General features: G+C 39.9%; 1 protein-coding gene across 6 annotated transcripts in view; it reads right to left on the bottom strand.

Annotated features, from left to right (window-relative positions):
- FAM13C (family with sequence similarity 13 member C) overlaps window positions 1-25,099 on the bottom strand; it is an 81,205-nt gene that overhangs the window by 41,678 nt on the left and 14,428 nt on the right. For 3 of the 6 annotated variants that reach the window (XM_056494943.1, XM_056494944.1, XM_056494945.1), the window contains exons 2-3: window positions 17,176-17,240; window positions 2,982-3,020 (exon numbers count right to left, since the gene is read on the bottom strand). In XM_056494943.1, coding sequence (XP_056350918.1) covers window positions 2,982-3,020; window positions 17,176-17,240 — 104 coding nt within the window. Of the gene's footprint in view, window positions 1-2,981; window positions 3,133-17,175; window positions 17,241-25,099 lie in introns of those variants that run through there. The other 3 variants (XM_056494946.1, XM_056494947.1, XM_056494948.1) reach the window with 2 other exon arrangements.

Raw genomic sequence — 25,099 nt, 5'->3', positions numbered from 1 at the left:
ACTCTCCTTAACTGGGGGAACTGAGCTGGCTGTAAGTAGATGATCTCGAGAGGCAGAGGTCCTAACTCAGCATCCAGCAACAGATAAAACAAGACACAGCTTAGAAACAATGTGAGTGTGACAAAATGTATTTAAGTAATTAGATGGCAGTAGATAGGAAAGATAAGCAGGAATGAGTCAGAGAATAAAATGACCATCACGAAATTTAAAAGAACCTGAGGAAGTTCAGAAGCAACATACTTTAAAATTTACAACAGAAATTTTTGTCTGAGCAAGAATAAATAACAAGAGCTCACTCACAGAAGACAGTGCTTGAGGCTAGGACATAGCAGGACCTTTAAAAAGATGAACTTGTGATTTAATGCAAATATCCATCATTAAAGCATGGAGTGTTTTTACTCTGATTTCTTAAAGAAATGAGTCTTCTGTGTTCATGCCACCTGTCTGCACATATCAAAACAAACATGCACACCTTCCTTTCCTCTCACCAGTAATTTGTAAGTCTTGCTGTCTAGCTTTGGCTGTATTTAATACATAGGGTGGTATTTGAGAGTTTGGTAAGTTTTTTGATAATTTGTGGCCGTGTAGCAGAGAGACTTCCCACCAACCAAAAAACTGCAGCAGCATCTTCCTCAGTCCTAAACCACCAGAGAATATGCCACAACAACTTCAGGTCAGAAATCCAAATGGGTTGAAGCTTACATTGGGAAGGAGCTGTCTTTTAACAAAACCAGTGATGTGAATCCTCTCTCTTCAGTGCCCAATGCAGCTACTGACTGATGATAACTCTTAAAAATAAGTACATCAATTCTTGATCTTATGCATGGGCCAGAGTCAGGTCAGAGAAGGGATCCCAGCCTGGATGAGTGTTGCTCAGACTCTGGATAGTATTGTCTCTGTGTTTCTTCCAGGGTCTTTGGGTTAATGGGACCAGCTTCTTTAACTTTTTTTCGTTTTTACCTTCCCACAGGAGCCATTTCAGAACAGAGTGAAAACTGCTCCCTTTTGTTGGCTTGACCTTCCAGATGCCCACGTGAGCAGCTCCCAAACCAGGCTGTGTGCATGGCTTCTGGGAGCTCTGCACCCCCAGGCACTGGCTTTGTCAGGAGAAATGTTCCTGAAAGTGCTGTACCACTGGCTTTGTACCACTCAGAAAGCCCTGGCTTTGCCTTTGTCACAAATAAAGACAGAGATTCTTAAATGAGGATGTCTAGATTTGCATGGCAAGCTCTCTCTTTCTTCTGCCAAATAAAAGTAAATCTATTTTCATCTGTTTTCAGAGATGGTCAACACAAACAATAAGTGCTGAATTTGGTAAGTATTGTGTACCTCAGCAGCTCTCAAAAGCAGGTGTTTTTGAGACTTAGGGAGAAGGTAAAAAAAGAGACTTAGGGAAGGCAATTCTGGAAACCAAGTTTGTTCAGAGAATGCTTTTCAGATATCATTGTTCTCTTGCTTTGTTTTATTAAAGCACTTTTCTACCCCTTTGTTTGGAAATACAAGATTAAACATGAAATCCCACAAACCAGAACCAACAGCAGCTGAAATGAGGGAGATCCAATCCATCTCCCAGGGTCAGGGTTGGCACCACCCTAGCAGCTTTTATACCCTCCTGGGTTTAACATGAGGCCCCAGAGAGAAAAGCCATCACCTTCAGGTCCCAGAAACCTCAGGGGTGAGGCAGGCCTAGGAACTGCTCCAGAGGAATCTCTACAGGAATCAATGGATGCACTTAGGGACAGAGAAAAGGGGAGAAGACAAAAATAATGAAAAATATATTATCTCTAATCTGGCTATTTTTCTGTGAAGGGGGAGCTACCTGTAATCTTACAGACCACAATTCATGACTTAACTAACTGGAACAGAGGAAATGGAAACAAACAAGCACACAAGCAAACAAAAAACCCTCCATTATTTATAAGCTTCAGTTCAATCTTTCTGTATCTGCTCCAGTCACACAAAAAGTGTGACTAAATTTAAATATTAAATAAAGGAAAGTAAATATAAGCAAATAAAGAAAAGCAATATATGATAGCAAAATTCTTTAGATCCCTTTGAAATATTACTTTTCTTGTAGAGGTTATGACAACACTTAGGGGTGGCTCAGATGATTACAACTTGGCCTGCTTTCAGAATGTCCCCTGTCCCCACAGAACTCAGCAAACAGCTCACTGTGCAGCTGAGTTGTTTTAGATTATGAGCATTTTAGCACTTGAAAACTCACCTAATACACAAACAAATCCATACATAATTTTCCTCCTGAACAACAGTTTGGCTCCTTAGTGCTGCAGAATCTTCCCCAAAAGCTTTTGAAGCAATCAAAAGCATGCAAAATTTAAATGCACAGAACACCAATATTGAAGTGGTTTAGACTAAAATAAGACAAAGACTGTTTCATTTGCAATAGTTCCTAGAGGGTTTGGTTTTCTAACTTTCTAATGTCCTCCCTTGTTCTGTTGTCTCTGTAAAACAAGAAAAATCAACATATACATCCTTATGATTTTGATATATACAAAATGTCATCTAAGGAGTTAATGGAATTGATAACAAAGAAATGGTGTTTTTGGTACTTGGCCTATCTAAATAACGTATAGGGATTCTTCAAAATATTTCATAATGATTTTTTTTTCCTAACAGTGCTTGTGGTAAGTACAGATCGTGTGTCCTTAGAAAACAGACATGCTTGTGTTTGACAGAAATGAGCAACATTTTGACAGGAGGTTTATCCGACACTGAGAATCATGCACTTAAACATGTGTGATGCACAGCCAGCATATATTCTCCCCAAAAAAAGGCATTTCACTGATAAATAGTCACAGAGCATTTAAAATATAGTCAATAATATATTTAGATTACAGAAAACTCAATCAAAATATATGATAGCTTGGGACTTCTCACATACCACTTACGAATATTCTGTATGGTAACTAAACTCATCATTCTTGCTTAAAAATAAGGACATCTTTAAAGTGTTCACTTACTCTGCTAAAGCTGTCGTGTTGAAGGACTTGTCCTGAATGCTGAAACAGAAACAAGAAAACATCAGATAAATCAGCAAGGCAGGCAGGCTCCCTGTATCCTCCTCAGTTGTAGGAACACATGCACAAACATGGCATTGCGAGGCACGTCTCTGTGCTCGCTCTACATGCACGGCTGTACCTTGGGCTGCTCTGCACATGCTCATAATCAAGGAACCACAGGCATCAGTCCTACTACACTCACAAAGCCCAGCCAGCAGTGCCCAGAATTCAGGCAGGGGTGCAGGTAGACTGTGAGGCTCCGATCATGATGTTTTATAGCTGTTAATAAAGGCTTAGGTTTACAAACAAGCATTTGGCATTCTGCCCTTTAAACGTTTGCTCTGTGTAATTGGCTCATCAAATGCAGGGGTTTTTTACTTAAATAGGGTTGCCCTACTTAAAACCTGGAGGTTTTCTTGTTTAATGGTCTCTTGCATGCTCAGCTGATGGCCAAACCTCAAGGGATTCTATGAAAAGAAACCAAAAAACTGGCAGAATGGACAGTTCAAGTAGGAAAAGGTTATTAAGCTAACAGCAAGCAGTAGATGAAACCATTCCTGTGAAAGGAATAGGCTGCTGTGCTCCTTCCACAAAATATTTCTGACCTGATGTAATATGTTCAGCAGGGTCAGCTCAGGATATTGCAAACTGCTGGGTTTGAGGCAGCAGTGGAATTCCCCCTCGGAAAAAACCCCTCAAATCCACTGAATACAGTCTTGGATCATCCTGAAATCTTACAGCAGCGAAAAAGAAAAGAAAAAAACAAAAAAAACAAAAAAAACCAAACAAACCAAAAAAACCACCAGCAAACAGTCTCACTGCTACATAGCAGAGATGGGATTTGTTGTTGCTGTTTGGGCTGGGGGAGAGAAAGCGCTGCAGACAACGCCTTGCGAGCGCTGGTGTTTGTGACAAAGGCATCTCCGAGGTGCCAGCATCCCGCCGAGCAGGGATAAAGGGAGGCACCTCCTCCTCCCGCAGCAGCAGCCTGTGCCTCTGCGTGGTGCTGACACGCATCGCCAGGCAGCGGCGGCAGCCAGGAATCACAGCTCTGCCAATTGCTTTTCCTTCACCAGCAGCACTAACAATGCACCGCATCTTCCCCCGTCCCACGCCCCTAACTCACACTGCCTGCTCTATTCTCTTTTGTTTGTTCATGTATACAATGTGGATAATGGTGCGAATTTCCTGGGCATCAGAATATCTGCAGGGACCTCTGCCCTTCAGAGAGCAGGTTTTGAGAGACAAGGGTGAACAGAAAAGCTAAATTTAATGGTTAGTAATTAAATCCTGTCTTAAAACTGAAATTTCAAATTTTTTCTCCTCCTGTTTCCAGTTCTATTGCTCTGACCATGCAAATATAAATATCTTCATTGCTATTCTATTTGCAGAACAGCAGCTGAACAAAGGTATTCTTCTAGATGTTGTGGGAAGTAAAAGCTTAATTAACATGTTCAAAATGTAGAGTGTCATTAAAAATAAGTGATATTATTTTATTTATTTTATTATTTATTTATTTTTAAGTAATACATTCCAGAATGCTCAAGTGAATGCTTGACTCTTGATTTTGGGTGGTTAGGCTGGGCTCCCAGCTAACACTTCAAGTGTGTAATGGGGGAATCACTACATTTTATCACAAAATCACACTGGTAAGCATTACAGCTTGGCTGGAGTGGAATTTAAAGGACTGGGTATCTACCCTCGCCCCTACAAGAAAGGCAGCTCTTACAAACATGACTTCTCCATTCGTGGGTGCATAAGTCAAGGTCAAATTCTCTGGTAATTCATTCCCTGTGCAAACACACTGTGGGGCTTTGATGCTATTAGTGGAAGATAACACTACTGAAGATCAGTTTGCAAGACAGGGAAATTTTGGACTCAGGCCAAGTTTAAAGCATCATCACTTTTCTGTTGTTTGTCTGGACTTTGGTGCTGAGCAGCAATTGCTAAATCTCCTTTAAGGGAAGCACTTTACAATGCAGCTCACTCACAAACTTCCACTAGTTGAAAGATAGCACTTGACCAGTGTAAATGGAGAGTCTCTTCCTGTAAGGTTGTGAAACCTTTCAACAAAATGAAATTTCATAGTAATAACAAATGCATATAAGTAAAGGCCAGCCAAAGTCAGGAAGCTGTTTCAGAGCAGTGCCCTGGTCAGATAAATGGAGCCACCCTGCTCCTGGGGGACACAAGAGAGGAACTACAGTAGACTCACAACTTTTCTTCTTTTACCAGATGTAAGTAATTTGTCTTTAGGGGCAAACACTCATTACAACAACGAAGTTGGCTTGGGCACTATTGGCTGAGCCCAGCTCCTTCCACCTGCATCCCATTGATGTGCTCAGGGTGAGACCAGAGCAGGCAAAGGGATGAGAGCCAAAGGTGCTTGAACCTGAATTGCTGCTTCCCTCTAAGTCCCAGGCATGGAGAAAACCTGAAACTGCTGTTGCCAACTTATTTTCAGTAATGACATGCAAGCCAATTAGGGCCATAATGCTCTAAACACCACTATTTAACACACTGCAATTCTCAGTGCCAGATATATTTCATCACCTCTTTCAGATGACATGCCAGGACTCTCATCATCCTGAAGTCTCAATGAAAACAAAGCTACACCTATGTGTGAAGTAAGGTCTGAACTTCCCCACTGAATAACAGATAAACTTTTAAGGACTTTTTATTTTGAATTCATCAGAATATGTATTTCTGAAATTCTGAAAATAAAGGCTTTTAAATCAGTTTTTCCCTATTTCATTTGAACAGTTTCAGTGATTCATATTTTTGCAAATCCTGTGTCTAGGAAAAGACACCTTCTCTGCAGAAAGCTTCTCATTTTATACCCATTTTTTTTCTTACCCTCTTTTGCCAAGTGTTGGTCTAGCCAATATAAACAACACATGAAAGCCCTTAGCTGACAACAAAAATATCAGAGATCCCCAAAGCAAACATCTACATAAATTTTGGAGATACTTAGATTCAGAAATATGTTGCTGTTCACTTCTGGAAGTTTGACTAATATATTGCCTATTTATGGTTGACAAATAGATTGGCATAGAAATTCCATTCTTTATTTGGTTTGTATCATCAGGAGAATCACTGCTAGGCCAGGAAGAAGAATGAAACAGGAATCACAGCATCCAGCTTGGTTTTTCATGTAACAGAGACACATATTAAAAATAAATTACAACTTCATAAGCTCAGAACAGCATTAGCTGGCAGTGAGTGCCTTACAAAGGCAATGTAAGTCTGCAAAAGGAGAGAGAGGTAGTGAAAGTGGGCAGAAATGGTTCTGGCAGAACAGAGAGTATAACAATCAAAATGTCATAAAAAGGAAGGAGGAATAGTGAAGCTCTCCAAGCTGCAGCTGTCTTAAATGCCACACACCCCCCACACCCACATCCCTGAAGGCTTTGTGGATCTTTGGGTTCACCTGCAGAACAGAACCTTTGCCTCAATTTCCTGAATTTGCTCATCTCATCAAATTACTGTTTTATTTTAAGGGCGTTTCTGACTCAGACAAGTGATGAGGCCTTTCAACCCTAACTACAGAAAAATGAAGAATTTGTGCTGGGAAATAAACGGTATTTTAGAAGAGAAATTACACATTTACAAAGAACTCTAAACTCTCTAAGGTTCTGGGAGAGTTAGTATTTTGCATGTAATATCTACTAAACTCAGTGCAAGCCTATAGGGTGTGATTTGCATTTATTGCCAGACTATTTTCTTTATTATTATTTGTTATTCCACAGAGTCCAAAGTGCCTATGCTGGAATTGCTGCATCAAAGGCAATAATATTTTTCAGTGCAGTCAGGCCATACAAAGGAGCTGCCCTGGGCACCATAGAGAGACTTGAGAGGCACAGTGTGACATACACACACTGCAGGATGAAGAGCCCAGGGCAACACCCTCCAGCTTGGGGAAAGAAGTTACTCATGTTCCACTACCCAAATAAAGGGAAACTTGGAATGATCTCTGGATGAAGTCAAGTCATCCCTGCCAGACCTGGCTGAGCTCAGAGACTCATATAAATATTGAGCAAATTTGTTTTTCTTGGAGCATGTGTGTCCCTGCCAAGAAACAATACCCTGAAGTGCTCCAGCAGTCCTTCATCTCTGCCATCTGCACCAACAAGGAGGTGCACTGAGTCCCACCTGTTTGCATGCACAGCATTTGCTGCCACCAACAGAACACATCCAGCCCCACTGCTCTGAGGAGCAGATTAAATTTGCTTCTTTGGCAGGTCACACTGCTACTTCTGAGGCCACACTTCTGATTTTTCTTTAGGCAGTAAAGCAGTAACTCATTTCTGACTTCAGCAAGTCTGGTGTCTTCCCACACACAGGATTTTCTTGAAGGGTAAGGGCAGGAATCTTTCTGCAGCAAAATCTTAGCTCTGTGGATCGCTCCAGTGCCTTGCCCTTTCTTCAAAAGGGATCCTGCAGGATACTTTTGCTATTTTCCAATCTGTAAGGCATAAACCAAGGAGCTGCCATGTGAGAGAGGAGTCACATGCTCTCTCCTGTAGTGATAAATACTGAGTGCTACATGCTGTGGCTCAAAATATTCATGTGTTCACCGACTTGCTTTCTTGATGAGCAGCCTGCCTTTTTATGGGCAGCATTCTCCAAGACTTTAGAAAACATCTCAGGAGAAATAAAACTAAAATATAGCAATTACATGTAGGTTGGTGAGCACTCAATCCAGCTTCTACATCTTTGATTTTCTCTGTGACCTAATTAGGACATCATCTGAGACAGGGAACCTGGGGGAAAGAGTGCTCAGTTGATCTTGCAGAGTACCCAAAATGAACTGATGGCTCATGCAGGAAGAGACTCCAGCTGAGTGTAGGTGCAGACACAGTTGTCATAATCCAGTCCAGGGAAATCCATAAGGTGCCTTTCTGTTGGGTTGGGTAAAACTTTGTGCACCTGCACAGACCTTCAGGGAGTGAATATATATATATATTCTGAAGATATTTCATTGTGAAATCAGACTGCATATAACTCCTGGCTCGAGCCTTTTAAGCAGCAGGACCATGAATCCCATATACACTCTCATAGTACATCCAAGTTTGTACTGAGGGGGGCACATCTACCCTGAACTCAAAAGGCACAGATCCCTGGTCTACTAAAGGGAAAAAATGCCATGGGGCTACACAATTTTGTGCAGATTGTGGACCACTACAGTCCCATAACTTGATTACATTTCTGCAGCCCAGGTGCACATACCTGAGCAAGCACCACTGGTGGCAGTGTGAGAGCTGCCACCAGCACAGTGAATTTCTGGGGCAGGGAGCTCACACCAAGTTCTGCTGGAAGGCTACACCACTCCTGGTGCCCTGCTTAAACAGCAGCAGCTGATTTCATACAGCCTCTGGTCTGAGGAAGAGTGCTAAGCTGGGAATACAGAACCATGCCTCTAATTTTGTTATTAAAGATCATGTTGTTTCATGAAGTCCCACCAGCTCTGTTGAAAATCTCTGTAGAGATGCCCAAGAGTCATTATCCAGCATCCACAGGGCTGCATAACAAGCCCAGCTGTACCAGCCTAAGTGGTGCTACTGACTGAGCTACTACTCAGCTGCAGTGATCCTCTGCAGATAATTTAATACCATCACACATAACAAAACTATTTCCTGCAGGTTTACACCAAAGTCAGGCTAGACTCAGCACTAATTCATAGTTTTTCCTCTCAATATTGCAAGATGAGGAAAGATACACACATATCTTTAATTTTTATGCTTATGTTCATTCCAAACATCTATTTACAGAATCACATACCTGAAAGGCTTCAGTATTTGGGTTTTTTTCACATCTGCCTGCACTAGTGCACTCACCTATGAGGTACTTTGCAGATCTTGCCCATTCTCTTCCATGTAACTAGCAGACCAGTGCATACCACCTTTCATCACCTGTAGCTGCATCTTCTCAGCAGCAGAGAAGCCAGAATGATATAAAACAAAATCAATACCAATCTAGAAGGCATGTATCAAAACCAACCTAAAGCAATTGCTGTCTAATTTCAGTTTATTCTCAGTGACATATAGAAGCACCTCTTTAATTATCATTGTCAAAGAGTTTCATTATCAGCAATTATGTGTTTTCAGACATTGCTGTGCACCCCCTGACATTCACTGATCAGTCCTACTGATATCTGAGGGACAGCCCAGGTAACATACAAACAGATTTGCCACCAGTCCTCCCTAAGGCTCTTTCTAGTTTACAAAACCTATGATTTGGTATTTCTACCCTCTGACCACCAGCAGAAAACACCCACAGGCTGCTCTCAGAGGGCTGGGCAACTGTACCAGGGGGCCATGCAAAACTTTGCTAATTACCCCACCCAAGGTGTAATTAGGATGTTGCCCACAGTAGTTACAGCCCAGTAGGAATGATCCCTGTGATCACATGTGCCTGAATTTTGGGTATGAAGACAAACTCTCCAAGCCCCTGAATATTTTCTTCCTTTATTTTCTTTCTCAAGAGCTTACTTCCTATTTTCTGCTTTTGTTGCATTGCAGAAAAATCGAATAAAGACAGATTATTAACTATTATTGTATAAACTAACTCAGGACACGAAATTTAAAACTACACCATATGATGCTTATGCCACTTAACAACTACTTTATGCATTTAGATCACCTTCAGAGAACTCTGAATAATCACTACTGTTTGTGTAATACCAGGAATGCTGACTGAAGTACAGAAAGAGAATAGCAATAAATGCAGTTACAAAAGTATAACCTGTAAATTAAGTCTGCTAATAATAACTAACCAGAACTACTTTTCTTTTGGAAACAAAAGGGAATACAAACAGTAATACATATATGCTTAGCAGTGGATTTGGATTTAGATTTACTCTGCATCCTTGAAATGTCTGAAAACCTAAAGATAATATTCCTTCCTATATCAAAAACAGGGAAAAGCAAGGAGTCTCAATTTGCACCCATCAGATCCAGCTGTACAAGACATGAGATCCCACAGAGAGTTTTTCAACCCCATTCACAGCAGTCAGTATCTATACATATAAATCTCATTACTCTTTTGCCAAGTACTCATTAATTTCAGGGGCCAGTATGGTCAGAGAAGAAGCTGATGTCATTAAGTCAAAATTGATGCAATGTGTCTATTTATATGTTCTTTTCTGAACTTGCTACATGGATTAATAAATATAAACCCAAGACAGCTCCAGCTTCTCACAGGCCCCTCTGGAGCACATTCTGAGCCATGGAAAAAAATCCTACAAAGAACTGCATTTAGTCAACTTCTTCCTGGCTGACAATTCAGATATAGTATTGCTTCCCAGCCATCTTAATCTCATAGAAAGGAAAACCTGTCCACATGTCAGAAAAGAAAATAATGTGGTAGACAAAAGAAAGAACATTGGGGAATATAATGGGAAGGCAAAGCAAAATCCAGAATACATCCAGCAAACATAAGCAAGCAGTCCCAATGTAAAACACAGTTATGGGCAGCCAAGGGATGTCTTCTGGGCATTAACTCATCTGTTTTTGGGGGGGTTTTATAAAGCTCCAGTTGCTCATTCTCATTTCTGCCATGAAAAGTGTTTGGTAACAAATCCTACATTTTTTTCGAAGTTGTTTTCTGAATTACTATTCAGTAAATGTATAGTCAGTGACATTTGAAACCTACTGATTCAGGCCATTAACTTGTTTAATATCATGATCCATTGACATCAGAAACATCTCATCAGTTATACCATATTCCCCTGCACTTGTATTTCACCAAAACGCTGTGAATAAACCACCAAATAGGAGCAGCCACAGTAAATGTCAATTCCTGCTCACCTTCCACCTTGCTGTTTTAATTTCTTCTTCTAGCAAGTAGTCCTTCTCTGTTTGGCTTCTATTTCTACCCAGGCTCATGATCTCTAGTTGTGTCCTACAATGCATTATTTTAATTTACCAGGACAATCCACAGATTCTCAGCACAGACATAAGTTTATTCTTCTAAAATTTGAGAATATTTTTAACTTTCAGCATATTTTTGGTTGCTTTGGTTTTGTTGGATTTGGCTTTGCTTTGGGTTTTTTGGTGTTTTTTTGGGTTTTGTTTTTTGGTTGTTTTGGGTTTTTTGGTGGTTTTGGTTTTTTTTTTTGTTTTGTTTTGTTTTGTTTTTGTTTTTGTTTTGTTTTGTTTTGTTTTCCAGAAAGCAAAGTATTTTTTTTTCTTTTATATTGGGGGAAAGACAGAGGAAACTGTATTTCACCCAAATGTACATTCTCAGCACACTGTGTCTTGCAACACAGTAAAACAGCCAGGACTGGTCACAACACTCTATAGAAACTAAATAATACAATCCTGTTACATGATATTCAGCTTTGTGGCATCAAATCAGAACCCTACAGAAAATATAAGAAAATGGCATGTGTTATAAAGCATAAATGTCTTATACACATATTCAAACTTATTTTCTTATTACTTAGAAGGATTTTCTTTTGCTTAGTGGTACTTGGGATAGGAGATGAACCTGTGGCAGTCACTGGAACAAGGGACTAATTTCTTTACAAAGCCAAGGAAATATCTGCACAACCACACACCATCTGTGCTCTTGCCTTTTTACTCTCCTGCTGCACTGCCTCCTGCTTCGTGTGTGTGTTTATCTTGTGGGCTGGCTTGGCTGCCGTGCTCAGGTGTCCTGAGATAGCACCAAGCCAAGCCTGTGGCAGACACATCCCATGCCAGGGACATTCCCTTTCCTTAGGGAATAGAGCCTCTTGCCCCAGACACCAGGATCTGAGTCCTGCCACAGCCAGGCCACAGGGGATTTACCATCCAGGGCACCACAGAAAGGTTCTGACAACAGCCAATTATCCTCATAGGGACAAGTCTAGTAGTTGTTCCCAACTCCTACGAGGAGATCTTCTTCCAAGGACCTGGATAAAGCTCACTGAGCAAGACTTTGGAGAAGAGCTTTCTTCTCCTTCTGGCTCAGAGCACCTCACAGGGGTCTCCACAATCAGCTGTAAAGTGCTGTAGCACACAGAGGGCAGCGCTCAGCCCTGGGGTTAGGCATTCTCTGTTCCCCTTTTCAGTGCACTGTTTGTTTGAATATGCTTTCATCCCATGTTTGCAACAGCTTTTAAGGTTCAAAAAAAATCTGAAAGCAGTAATTTTCCCTGGGAAGAACTTAGCAGCTTTACAACAGCTGCTGACACTGAACAAATGACCTCTTCCACATAAATTTGGTCCCAATGCAAACTATTTATGATTTGGATATTTCCTTTATGGATCTGCTGGAAGGGAGCAGAACCATGTGGGAAAAGAAATTTATGCAGAAAGCAGCATTACCACTTTGTTATCCATTGCAAAAGGGCAGTGTAAATTACTTCTCCCTTTTGAAGCATTTAAATCCTTTGTTGTAAAGCACATCAAGTGTTCTTAATGACATGATCACATTTTCTATCTCAAATTTTAAGTCCCCTGACCCTTTGATAATCTAGAGAAAATTGGTTTTGGTTTTACACTACTCAGAGAGTTGTAAATAAAAGAAAGACGTTTTCATTCTAATTTTAATAATATTTTCCATCTAGCAGTTCTGCAACATCAATCAGAAAGATACCAATCACAGAAAAAGTTCTATTTCTAGGTGAGCTATCCATTTTTAGAGAGAAGTACAGTCTTTATAAAAATTCTCAGAAGCAGAGCCAGTGAAAAATAATAACTCATCCTTTAAAACATGATTGTAATTTTTTTTTTTTTTTAAGATTACAAGGAAGGGACAGCTTGCCTTTATATTAAAAAAAAATGCTGACAGTACTTATTTAAAAAGAGCAATGAATACTTTAGTCTAAATGTGGGCATATTCAGGAATATTGAGAACTACAGTATCTTCTCTCTCTTTACTGAAACTTGTAGGCTGCAGCCTACACTTTCTAACCCAAATCCAGGCTCTCAAACCCACATTTAAGCACCTACACAGTTTCAGACTAATTTTAGGAAGCCACCAAGCTGAAAACCCTTGGCCAATACATACACTGCTAATTCAGTGTCTGGGATGATGGTTGTAAAGGCTCTGGGATTATGCCTAACACTACAGCTATGTTGATGCATGCTCACTACAAATATAGAAAAAAAACCCTCCAACACACCCAAACTCAGCTCCAACAGTTATTAAGGCACCAGCCCAGTTACCATCTCAGAGCATATTAGTTCTTCTCTCCCACCCCCTCGTTTTTCTGTTCCTCACAGATGTTCTCTGCTCTGAATAAGTACCCCAAAGTTCTTGTCTCAGCCTCTGTGGGTGCAAAAGGGATAATGCCAACCCAGTCAACTCTCAGTATTTCCTACTAACCCTATACAAGTGGTGCCTACCATGGGTTGGTATAGAAGGGCCTTGCTCTCTTTTCTCTCCCCCCAACACAGCACTTGGCAAATTTCACATCACTTGTATCATGGGAACAGCACTTGAGTGTTTTGAGAGAATGGGCCAAAAAATGACTTTATAAAATGTCCAGTGTGTGAATATATTCAGGCAGAGCAGGGAAAAGCTATTCTCCAAAGCAGTACAGTTCTTACCATAGCATTACTCATAGCTGCATGGAGAAAGAAGGAAAACCAGATAATCTGTAGCCACCAAAAAGTAAGCATGACTCAATTGGAGTGACTCACAGTTCTGACTAACCTGCTTAACAGCTCTTTTTAAAAAGAATCACTTCTGAAATAATTTCTGTGTGCCCTTCCTCAATTGCCTTGCATTGCCGTGTTTTAAAGTGATTGCCAAAGCACAATCATGGTGCAGATCTAAGCAAACCACAATGATGCATAAATGTATCTTGAAGCTTTAACTAAAACATGTAGTAAATAAGTGTCAGGCAGATGTATTTGTCTAGAACCTAGCAGATTATTCCTCAGTCAAACATAAGGCAAATCCAGCTGAAAGCCAGGCTGGGAGGATGGAGGGTTGAGTCATGCTGCAGTCGAGTGCCTGCTCCCAGCCTGCAGGTGCACTCCACTCGTGCTCCACCACATTCCTGCTCTGCACAGTGAATTTCCAGCAGAATAAAAAAGTAGCTGAGTCCTCTCCCCGAAGCAAATGCAGCTGGGATCAGGAACAGCAATGCTTTTAAGGAGAACTTGAGGAACAGTCACCTCCTGGCATGAAGAGGTTTGCTCTTCAATACAGGGTAAATATTCCTCCTTATACACCATTAAAATGAATCCCCACTATTGAAAATGTTTATAAATAGTCATATGTCAAACAGCAAGCAGGCAGGAGAAAAGTAACCAAATGAAACCCATTCTCCAAGTGCATCATCAAAGACGGGTTTACTAATTTCACCAGTTACTACAAAGTGTCCTGTCAGCCTTGCAGCAAGTGAGGCTCATACCCACTCAAAGGACCAGAACTAACTGAAAAGGCTGGGAAATCAGCTGAAGAGACATACAAAAATTGCCCATTACATGGTGCTGTAATTCATCTGCTATTCTACTGTATCCTTTGGTGAGTCTGTAGAGGTAACACATTTCAACATTACACTTAACATCTAAAACTACACATGCAATAAATCATCCATGCAGCATTCCTCAAGAGTCACTAAGCAGCTTTATCTGACATTGCCACTAATGGAAAAGAGGATTAATGGTCTTTGCTATTATTTATTACCCTTCCCTTGACTGTAGAAAATCCAGTTGTTTTCCCCAAGTTGTGGCTGAATGCCTTGACCCAAATCCCTACTTGCAGCCTTAGGTAGCAACAAACAAAAATGTTGCCATTTCATGGGTTAGGCAGTAAACCAAGGGCAGATTAAATTTAATCCATTCTGAAAGTAGGATTTGATTGATTCATGGATTGATTGACAAGTGCTGAGAACCAGACAAGTATCTCTTTCTGCTGTCTGGAAGAAAATTTCCATGTCATTTTTTTCAGAAAATGTTTCCTTATGTGTGCTGACAAGCTCCTGATTTTCCACTCTCCTCAGCATCCTTGCTCCCTTTCTTGTGCAGTGTATACTTTTAAACAGATCTGGAATTGTTCCACACTCAAAAGTACGATTAAGTGATTACAACTAATGCAGCAGTCATGTAATGAACCCTTTAATCCACCTTCAGGAGTTTCATCTGATGCATCAAAGCTGCAGAGCCTCTGTATATAACAAATATGTTAATGCACAGATATTCAAGATTTCACCCAAATACCTTTTGGTTCACAGCAAAATAAGGCTACAAAACATTTCCCCAAGTTTACTTTTAATAGGTGGTCATTTAATTTCCTTGGAAAAATTAAGCTATTCCAAAACTGTATTATACAATGCTGCAATCATTAATATTTCATTTGTTGGCAGAAGCCAGCTCAAATTTTCAAAATCCATTATGAATGTAGGGAATGATGCCCATAAAACAGTGAGTCACAACACTGCTGCCACTTGAAATAAGTAATCATCAACATTTTTCATAATGTCCTCTGATCTGTGCAAAAAATAACTTTTCACTTAAATAGGAAAAGTTTGGTAAAACTGGAAGCACATGTTTCAGATATAATCTCTAAAAAAGTGACCTTTTCTGGTACTGTTTAAATTTGTCTTAACAAAATGAAATATTTATTATCAACAGCAACCTGTTTTCATAGCAGCACAAAGTGGACAAGCAGAATAACACCAGGACATGCTCCCTCCCATTGTGGTGAAATTACAGTCAGAACATTATGTACCTACATACAGAAGAATTACTATGAATTTCAAAGAGATAACGAGGAAGTCCTGAAGATCTCTGCCAGCTACCCAGACAGGCTCTTATTACCTGGCTGCATTGCAGCAGTCTGCAAACCTGCAAAGGAAAAGCCCCAGCAGCTGCCCTTGCTCTTAATTCTTGATCTCTGTCGTACAGAGAGTTACACAGGAATTCACCAGCGGCAGTGCAGCTCCCAAAGCACAGGCCTGAGGTTGTGCAGAGCCTCCAGCAACACTCATCCCCGAGCCTCATCCATGCATTTCCCTGGGAAGCTGCCGAGTCATTCGTGTGTTAGATGGGGAGCTCCTCACCATGGACCTCCAAGGAGATGCAGAGCTGCATTCTGCAGCAGAAAGTTCTGCTGGGCTGTAGAGACACTCTGGGTCTGCCCTGCTGTCTCCTACACTGTCACTGTGTTTTCTTCACCCACCTCATCTCCCACCTGCAAAGCTGCTGGTCTCCTCAGGCTCTCAGGAGGACAAATCTTAGATGTTGTTACTTAAGGCGTCTCCTTAAAGATTTTAAGGAAATAGCCTCAAAACTTCTCATATATAAGACTGCCTCATTCTTCCACAAGTCAAAAGGAGATGAGCAGGATGTCTGCTCCCATAGCCATAATTTAAAATGTCATTGTAACATTGATGTAGACATCACCATCCATTTCTTGGTACCGAACAGCCATCTATGCCATGAAACACCCTAGGAATCTGAAGAATCACATAATTCCCATAAGTCAAGCCACCATCCAAACATCTGTGTTTCTCTATAAGGTTCCACGATGTGCAGTTTTCAGAATATAATCCTTGCTACTGCTTAGGTCAACAAGACCTCAGCATTCACCCAGTTGAAGGATTAAAAACAACCACACAACTATGAGTATCTGTCAACTTGTCACTGATCTACTAAAACATCCATGTAAATCCATTTCAGATACCAGCACCTACATAATAAAATGCCTTCTCTCTGTTACTCACACAAACATAAATTATAAATTTATCAGCATCATTTGAATCCAACTTCCTATAGAGCTACTTTAAACTGTTTCTAGCATGACTTTGCTAAATCCCTAGACATTGATTATGAGCTTGAATATTCTTTTCCAATTGCTATTCAAAATGAAATCAAAACTGGAAAGGACTGGAGTCATAAATGAAGGGATGAAAAAAAAGTGGTGCTGCTTTTTTAAAAATCAGTCTAAGAAAACTGAAGAGGACCAAAGAAAGGGGATTGCCTCTCAGGGAGATGCTGATGCTAGGTCAGTAACCTGCTAAAGCCCTCCTTGTTTCACACACCATGCATGTTAACAAGCCTTTTGACTTGTGGAATCAGAACCAGGCAAAGGGCACGACAAAAAAAAAGAGAAACACCACTGCTCTTACATAAAAAAAAAAATAAATTAAAGTTAATGTATTTTTGAGTGTGAGCAGAAATTAAACCCATTTAAATATCACAAAGAGCACAAGTACCTCAGGTCATGGCTGTCAAGAAGGCTGACAGAACCTGAATTGGTCAAGTGTGATGAGAAGAGGCACTGAAAGAAAACAGAGGAGAGGGGAATCAGTCTGGTGTTGAACTTGAAAAAGAGAAGACAGAGAAGTCAAAAGACAGAATCTTGATAAGTTTCCTGTAAGCACAGAATGAATTAATTATAATAACAGAAACATTAGATCAGAATAAAAAGTACTGATAAGAGCCAAGGTAATTTATCTTTCCAGTATTTATAAGACACAGAAATCCTTTTTTTTTCCCCTCCAAAACCTGTAATAAAGTCCTGCTAACCAAACTGTTTAGATGAGACATCTTGTGAGTGACTTGTTCTTACGTGCAAAGACACTGTAGAACTTAACATCTTTTCTAGCAAGATCTAAAAATAGGCTGTCAGATCTATGAAAATTTGCAAACCTAATTATTCCAAGGCAGAGGTTTGGGCTGGTAAATACACTTGATTTGTTTTGCATTCCATTCAAAAAAAATCAGGGATGTTACAACATCTTTTTCACTGAATTGATGCTCGAGCACAAAAAGCCATCTGGAAATTCCAGCTATGGAGCCAAGCCCAGGGACTGTTCTTTAACCTCAGCATCCCAGAGAGTGAGGACTCAAATCCCAGGAAATAGATACACAGACAGCAACATATGCAAACAGGAAAACACAATCTGCATTTCTCCTTTGTATATACATCAAACTGCATTTCTGTATCTGCAAATGATCAGTTGGTTGTAGAATTATGAATGCTATTCTTATATTCATCAAATCATGATACAACTAAAGCAAATTCTATGAAAACTTGACTTTTTTTGTGTGTATCTATTTTGATCTTCTGGTAGTTTGATAGTACTCTGGGGTTGAGAGCATTCTCTGGAGTACAGTTTATAACAATCACTGTGAGTCTGGAACAATTAGAAATAGTTACAACAGTGACTAATAAGAATTCAGATTAAAATTAGAATTACCGTAAAATTAAAAGTTTTTTTTTGTACCCATTTTCCTTTCTGGATGTGATCAAAACCAGTTTGACTTCAAAAAACAAGTCATTTATTAACAGAACTGTATGAAGACTTTTTCATGTGCAACTACCTCAGATGGGTATTTACATCAGATGATGTGATTTATATCAGCCACAGAGAGATTTTCATTTGAATTCAATCTCTCCTATTGCCAGCTCTAATTTGCAGATGTTGTAGGCTTTCAGTCTAAAACAGAAGCAGAAATTCTGGCATGTTCAATGTTTGGAAAAAATTCATTTCTGCAATGATAGAGGCTAAAGAGATAAGACAGATGGGCAAATGAAACCAGGTGACAGAAATAAATTATTTCTTGATGCTACCTGCTTAAGAGAAAAAACCTTGCATGAGTTTCTAGTGCTAAACTTTCCAGAACTCCATCACTTAGTCATCAGTGACAAACTGATGAAAAAAGAAGTGAAAAGTACCAACACAGTACCTATTTTTATCTAAAATAAAATATTTCCATTTGCAGATTTTTTAAAGAGAAAAATGACGAAACAGTCCATGCAAGGATTTACAAGGAAAAGGAAGATAAGAAATGCTTACTCTCTCCCTCTCTTTTCAGCCCCTCAACATCCTACCATTCCCATAATTCATGCACAAAATATACCAGGAACAACAGTACAATCTGTCTGTCCTGGAGTGTGAATATGAACTTCAGCTACTCAATTCCAAAGAGTTTGCCCCAAACTCTGGGCTACAGAGATCCAGTAATTCCTGACCTCTTCTGTTAAACTGCTCCAGTTTGTACCATAATTCAGCACAAGGGAGGATAAGGGCTTTGAAGGCATTTCTTGGTTTAGAGATACCCCATTGCCCTAATGAATCCCATTCCCCAAATCTAAACACTGCAGAAAGGCTTCAATGATCTTAGTAAAGAAAAATTACCTGGGGAGTTAGAGACTAATATTTTCACCAAATGTAATCTGCATAAAGCTGGACTTTTCAGTCAGCCTCTCATTGTTTTTACAAGGCACAGTCAAACTCAAAGGCACACATTGCTGAACAGAAACATGGCCAGAGGTGACCAAGAACTGAAAGACTTGTTCAGGATCTCTGGTGCTGTTCTGCTTTCTTAAGGCACCCTGATATAAAAGTGTGTTCAATAAATGTGTTCATCATTATTGGGAGGTAAAATCATGCCCTGAGCTCCAGTCCTAGTCTTACCACACCACTGAAACAAGTAGATACTTCTTCTGGAGGATGAGGCAAAGGTGTGCCAAACTCTTTCCACAGCAACTTTGTCAGGAAAACAAAAAGCCCAGTGCCATTCAACAGAGATAGCACAAAGCAGCCAATGAACTCCCTCAGAAGGTTATTAAACAGATATTTATAGAGTGCTTTGCACAGAAATCCTAGATTATCATTTTCATTTGAGTGAAATTCTTTATTTAGATCAGTGACATGCGAAGTAGCAGTAAGTCCAGGTTACCAGCAGAATTGTATTCTTCTAGTCAGTCCATTGCATAGGCTGACAAGAGGATTTCACAAAAATAGCTATGAATGTACATCTAGTTTTTCTAATATTCACCATTAAATGCATCAAAGATTCAAAACTGGCACCAGAACCCAGTGGCACTAAGTTTAATATTCTGAATGATTGCAACAACTTTCAGGACCAACATCATTTTACAGGTAATTTTACAGTATTCATTAGAATTCTAGTGGAACTCAGTGGCATTGAATAATACAGTGTGCATAAAGATGCTTTAAGGTCAAATCCAGCACACATCAATTAATAGAAAGGCCATAAAGTGAGAACCAGTTCAGGATGGAAGTTTAGTTTTGACTGATGAAGTGTTGGTGAATGGTTTATTCCCAGGGAGTTACACAAAATGAGATCTTCTTCCTACCTGGTGTATCATATGCGTTTTCACTCAATATTTCACATGAGATGGATGAATCACATGTCTTGACCTTTCCTCATGAAAATCCTTCATCTTCCCAACCACTACTGAAAACCTTAGCATAACACTCTTATAAGCAGCAAGCACTGAGGAACACAAAACTGATTTGCTTATCAACAAACACAAATATTTTCCAGCGAATATTTGTTTAAAATAATGAAGCCATAAGCAGCATGGCCTGAAAACACTCCAAGTTACAGCAAGCTGTGCCCAGCACACCCACAGTGGGCTGTGGCAGAGCAGCTGATGCTGCTCAGGCCCAAGCTGTGCAGCTCTGTGCATTAAGAGCTGCATCCCACCTGCAATGTGTGCAGGCACATCTCACAGAACAGAGCAGGGCTGCTGCCTGGCCCCTCACTCCAGCATACTCCAGGCTGCCAGGTGCTGCAATGCAGACTTGTTCTGCCTGTCTAGATGTTCTGTGGGAAATTGATTCAGCTTATTTATGACCCTACACTGTCAGAGCACCAGGAGCTGCTTTCTCAAGTCCTAGTGATGGGCTTCATTAACTTTATTGAAACACAAACTTCACATTAGAGTTTTGATCTCTCATTTTGACAAAGATACTAATTCTCAGAAAGAAAATTTCCATGAAGCACACATTATTTCCTGCTAGGATACTGTATATATTTTCTATTTCAAATTACAGAGAACCTCTATACATGCTAATGATATACTATGTCCTGTAATACCTCTATGTACAGTATGCAGCCCCAGAGTCACTAAATTATTTATCATGATGTGCTTCAGAAGCAGAATTTGTTCATATTTCTTTAGGTAGTTGGAAGTACAGCAGTTGTGTTTAACCCATCCCATACACTAGCAGAGCTCATTTGGTTAATATTAACCCTAAGAAGTAAGTATTTTCTTTTGGTCCTCACATTCACATTTTAAATTAATCTTGGAGGTCCAAATCACTCTATTTTACTTTCAGTTCAGGCCTTACAAATAATGACATCACGAGGGCTAAGAAACTGTGATATGACAAAAGACAATGTGTAGCTGAAGATCAAAGAGAGAGAGAGACAGAGAGACAAATTACCTAACTGCTGGAGTAAATCCTACGGGATGTTGCTCACTCTCCATCCCTGGTGGGGAGATCAGGTTAGACAAATGTCTGTAAAGAATGGTTTAAGTGGAATTTACCTTTCCTTCAGGCAGAATTACAGATTAGATGACCTCCTGAGGCTTCCTTCAGATCAGTGAGGAATCAGTTTACAAACACAGCAGCATTAATCACTGTCTCTGCAGCAGCCTTCCTGGCTCTCGTGTCTCTCAGGATGATGCTCAGGGACTGCAGCTTCTATAGCAACACCACAGAGCTGCTTCACCTCCTTCCATGGGGCAAAGCACTGGCAATCAGTAACACTTCTGAGCCTCACTATATCTTGTACATCTTCTTCTTCAGCTGGCTGTATCTTGCTGGGTAAGACAAAGTGTTCTTAAGCATTTCAAGAAACAGGCTTTCTAGTTGGCTGGCAAAACCATCATACCTCATCTGGTGAGGGGGAAAAAGCAATGTACTTTCAGGGTTCAAAAAGTGGTGAGTCTGAAAGCTGCTTGAAGGGAATGAGGACTAAGGGAAGGCCTCCTGCACCTGCAGGTACCTGGCACTGCCCCAGGACCATCTGTGCAAAAACCTGTGGGAAGGAGAGATTCACATATTCAATGTATTAAATCTTTTTTTTTTTTTCTGCTCTGTTCTGCTTTGGGGCACTTACACTTCTTCTCAAAATCCTGTCACCATGCAAACAAAAATAATACTTTCTATTTGAAAGTTCCCTTAGTAGAAGCTAAAGGATGGTAATAGCTCCATGAAAGCCAGGCATTCATCTTTATCACCTCCTTACTGCCCAGTATCTCCAGGTCAGAAACAGCTTTTCAATTTGCCTTTTGGCACCCACAGCAGACCTGTTACAGGAACACACAGTTTTGTGCAAGCAAGAAATCCAGAGACACAGGCAGTGTCTTTATGGAGCAGGCAGACAGAAACTGATAGCAAAACCCTTGTGCACTTTGGGGGAAAATGGGAAAGTTTTAAAGCAATTTCTTATCCTGAAACTATGCATTCAACTACACCTAAAATATAGCTTAAAACATAATAGGAAAACCACAAGAAAAAGCATTTCCAGACTTATTGTTTTTCTCTTTTACCATATACCTCTAATAAATGACAGCTGATATACCAGAAAAATATCCCAATATATCTGGGGAAGTGAACAGGGAGCAATTCAGAGAGAACAAGACTGTACTTGCATTTTATTCTTTTGGTTTTCAAGTGAGTTCTTGCCTGAAACATTTATGAACTGTCAGAACTGAGCAGCAGCATATAATTCCTTGTGTTTGGAGAGTCTTGTCTCTCTCTGTAAGAGTTGATTAGCCCCAGACTTTGGGGGAAGAAGACAACAGCACATCCTGCTCTAAAGGAAGTCCTGCCATGCTTCAGAGTGAGCAACAGAGGTCAAAGCAGCAGCAGCTTTCTCAAAGCAACAGATGCAAAATCTATTGTGCAATTTTTGTCTCATTAATACGAATATTAGAAAGGTTTTATTACTTTTCACATTTTCAAGACTTAGGTCAATTGATTCCCAAGAATTTCAAAGCTTCATACAAACTCTTTGAAAAAATTGGGGTTTTTTAGCACAGATTTAGTTTCAAAATATGTGACCAGTATCATATCTTGACAACCACTATTACTATAAATGCAGTAAAAGGCAAAAATTGACTAGGAGGAATTTTTTTCAGCATTACTTGAGATACCACTCATCTGAGGAAATATATAGAAAATAGAATATGCACTTTTTAAAAGGAACATAGGTGGCATTCTAACAGAGAGTAATATAAAGCAATTTTTTCAACAGCATGAAATAAAACACCTAAAAGCATAATACTAAGTGAAAACAGAATGCAAGTTCCTAAGACTGCAAATAAAATACCAAAATTATTTCACTGTTCTGGGAAAAATAACAACAACAAAAAAAACCCAAAATCCCCCTAAGATTCTTTTATTTATATGTACAGACATACATGGAGATACAGTTGTTCCTTACAGGTGCTCTCCCTGCCTTTTGATGTTCTTATTTTTACCCCCACTGATAAAGCAGAACTTCAGAGTTCTATTCCACTTACTTATTATCTAATTTTTCATTAAAAGCTACCATGATCACCACTAGGACCTGTGCTACATCACTGAAGCTGGAATAAAATGTATTTCTCATTGAGTTTTGCCTTACTGGAGCATATAAGTGAATTCAGGAGAGAAAATTATTCAGCTGTTGAGTACCTTTAGGATCAAAGAGCTTCAGAGCAGATGAAATAAAATTAATTAATTTAGCTCATAGATGAGCTAAATTTTCAAATCTGTTGATTTGTCTTCAAGATTTTGGATTCTAAACATGCAACATTTTTCAGTAGTACTTTGGAAAATGTTGAAGAAGTCACCTTCTGTAGTGCACCATGCACACCATAGTCCTAACTAACACATCCTGAGAGCAAACATCCTCAGAAAGGGGCTCTGTGTGAGCCAGTGTGCCCAGGTGGCCAAGAAGGCCAAGGGCATCCTGGCTTGTATCAGAAGCAGCGTGGCCAGCACGACCAGGGAGAGCTGGGGGTGCTCAGCCTGGAGAAAAGGAGGTTCAGGGGGGACCTTATGGCTCTCTACAGCTCCTTGAAAGGAGAGCATAACCAGGGGGGTTCAGTCCCTTTTCTCAAGTAACAAGTGACAGGACAAGAGGAAAAACCTCCAGTTGCCCTGGGCAAGATTTAGATTGGATATTAGGAAGAATTTCGTCACAGAAAGGGTTTTCAAGCAGTGGCAAGTAGGTTGCCCAGGGCAGTGGTGGGGCCACCATTTTGGAGGTATTTGAAAGATGTGCAGATGTGGTGCTTAGGGACATGGGTTGGTGGTGGACTTGGCAGTGCTGGGTAAATGGTTGGAATGGATGATCTTTAAAAGTCTTTTCCAACATAAACCCTTCTGTGACTGCATGAAGCTACCACAAAACAGACATCACATTCTCAACAAAAAATAATTATTTTAATAGACTTTATGTACCAAATAGAAGATCTCAAGAGATCACCAATGCTTTTTTAGTACTTCAGAGCTTGGAAAGCTCTTCAAGCACAAGGCAATAATTTTCTATCCAGCTGTATTTGGTAAAATGTAGGAAAACAATTGTACTGATGATCAGAGGAGAGAAATGCTATAGGGGGAGTAGTAGGGTCATCTCTATGGCACATCAATATTCATGATGAGTGGCAAAATAATCTGAGATTTTCTAAACAATAGGGACACATACCAAAGATGTCCTGTTTTCACCTAACTCAGATGTTAGGGTTTATGCCACACTTAATAACAAAGCAAAATAATGGAACTCCTAGAGTATCTCAGTTGTGTAAATCTACATCAGAATTATGCAGATATTTATTTTGCACACTTTCAAATTGTGCCACAATGCCTCTCCTTATAAATGGATGAAGAAAAGCATTTGAACTGCAGCAGTACTGTCTCTAATGGTTTGGTATTGGGGTTTTTTCCCCTTCTAATTGTTTAAAAAAAGAAGTATTGACATCTTGAGACCTTTGCAGTTATCCTGGAGTCATTAATCCCTGGCTGACCTAATAAAATCAGGCTTTACTTATATTTCACTCATACCTTGTAATAGTCTTGCATGAAACCCTCATATTGTTAATTCTTATGTTTGTACCAGAGAAAATGAAATATGACACCAGAAATAAATCACTTTCTTTTGTGGAGAAGAAAAACCACCACTGTATTTAAAGTGAAACACTCCAAAAAGTTTCTCATTCTCTATTAGCAGTACCATGGAGAAAGTAAATTTTTTATCCTTTAAGTGGAAGCCAAGATAGTGACTGTCATACAATTATAGTCTCACCAATTCTACCATGAGACAAAACAATAAACACTCTTTAGAACAGCTCCCTCTGCCAAGCAAAACAAACCTTGCTAAACTATC

The sequence above is a fragment of the Oenanthe melanoleuca genome, chromosome 6 (assembly GCF_029582105.1).
Source record: "Oenanthe melanoleuca isolate GR-GAL-2019-014 chromosome 6, OMel1.0, whole genome shotgun sequence".
Taxonomy (NCBI): domain Eukaryota; kingdom Metazoa; phylum Chordata; class Aves; order Passeriformes; family Muscicapidae; genus Oenanthe; species Oenanthe melanoleuca.
This window is presented reverse-complemented; position numbering and strand designations above follow the sequence as displayed.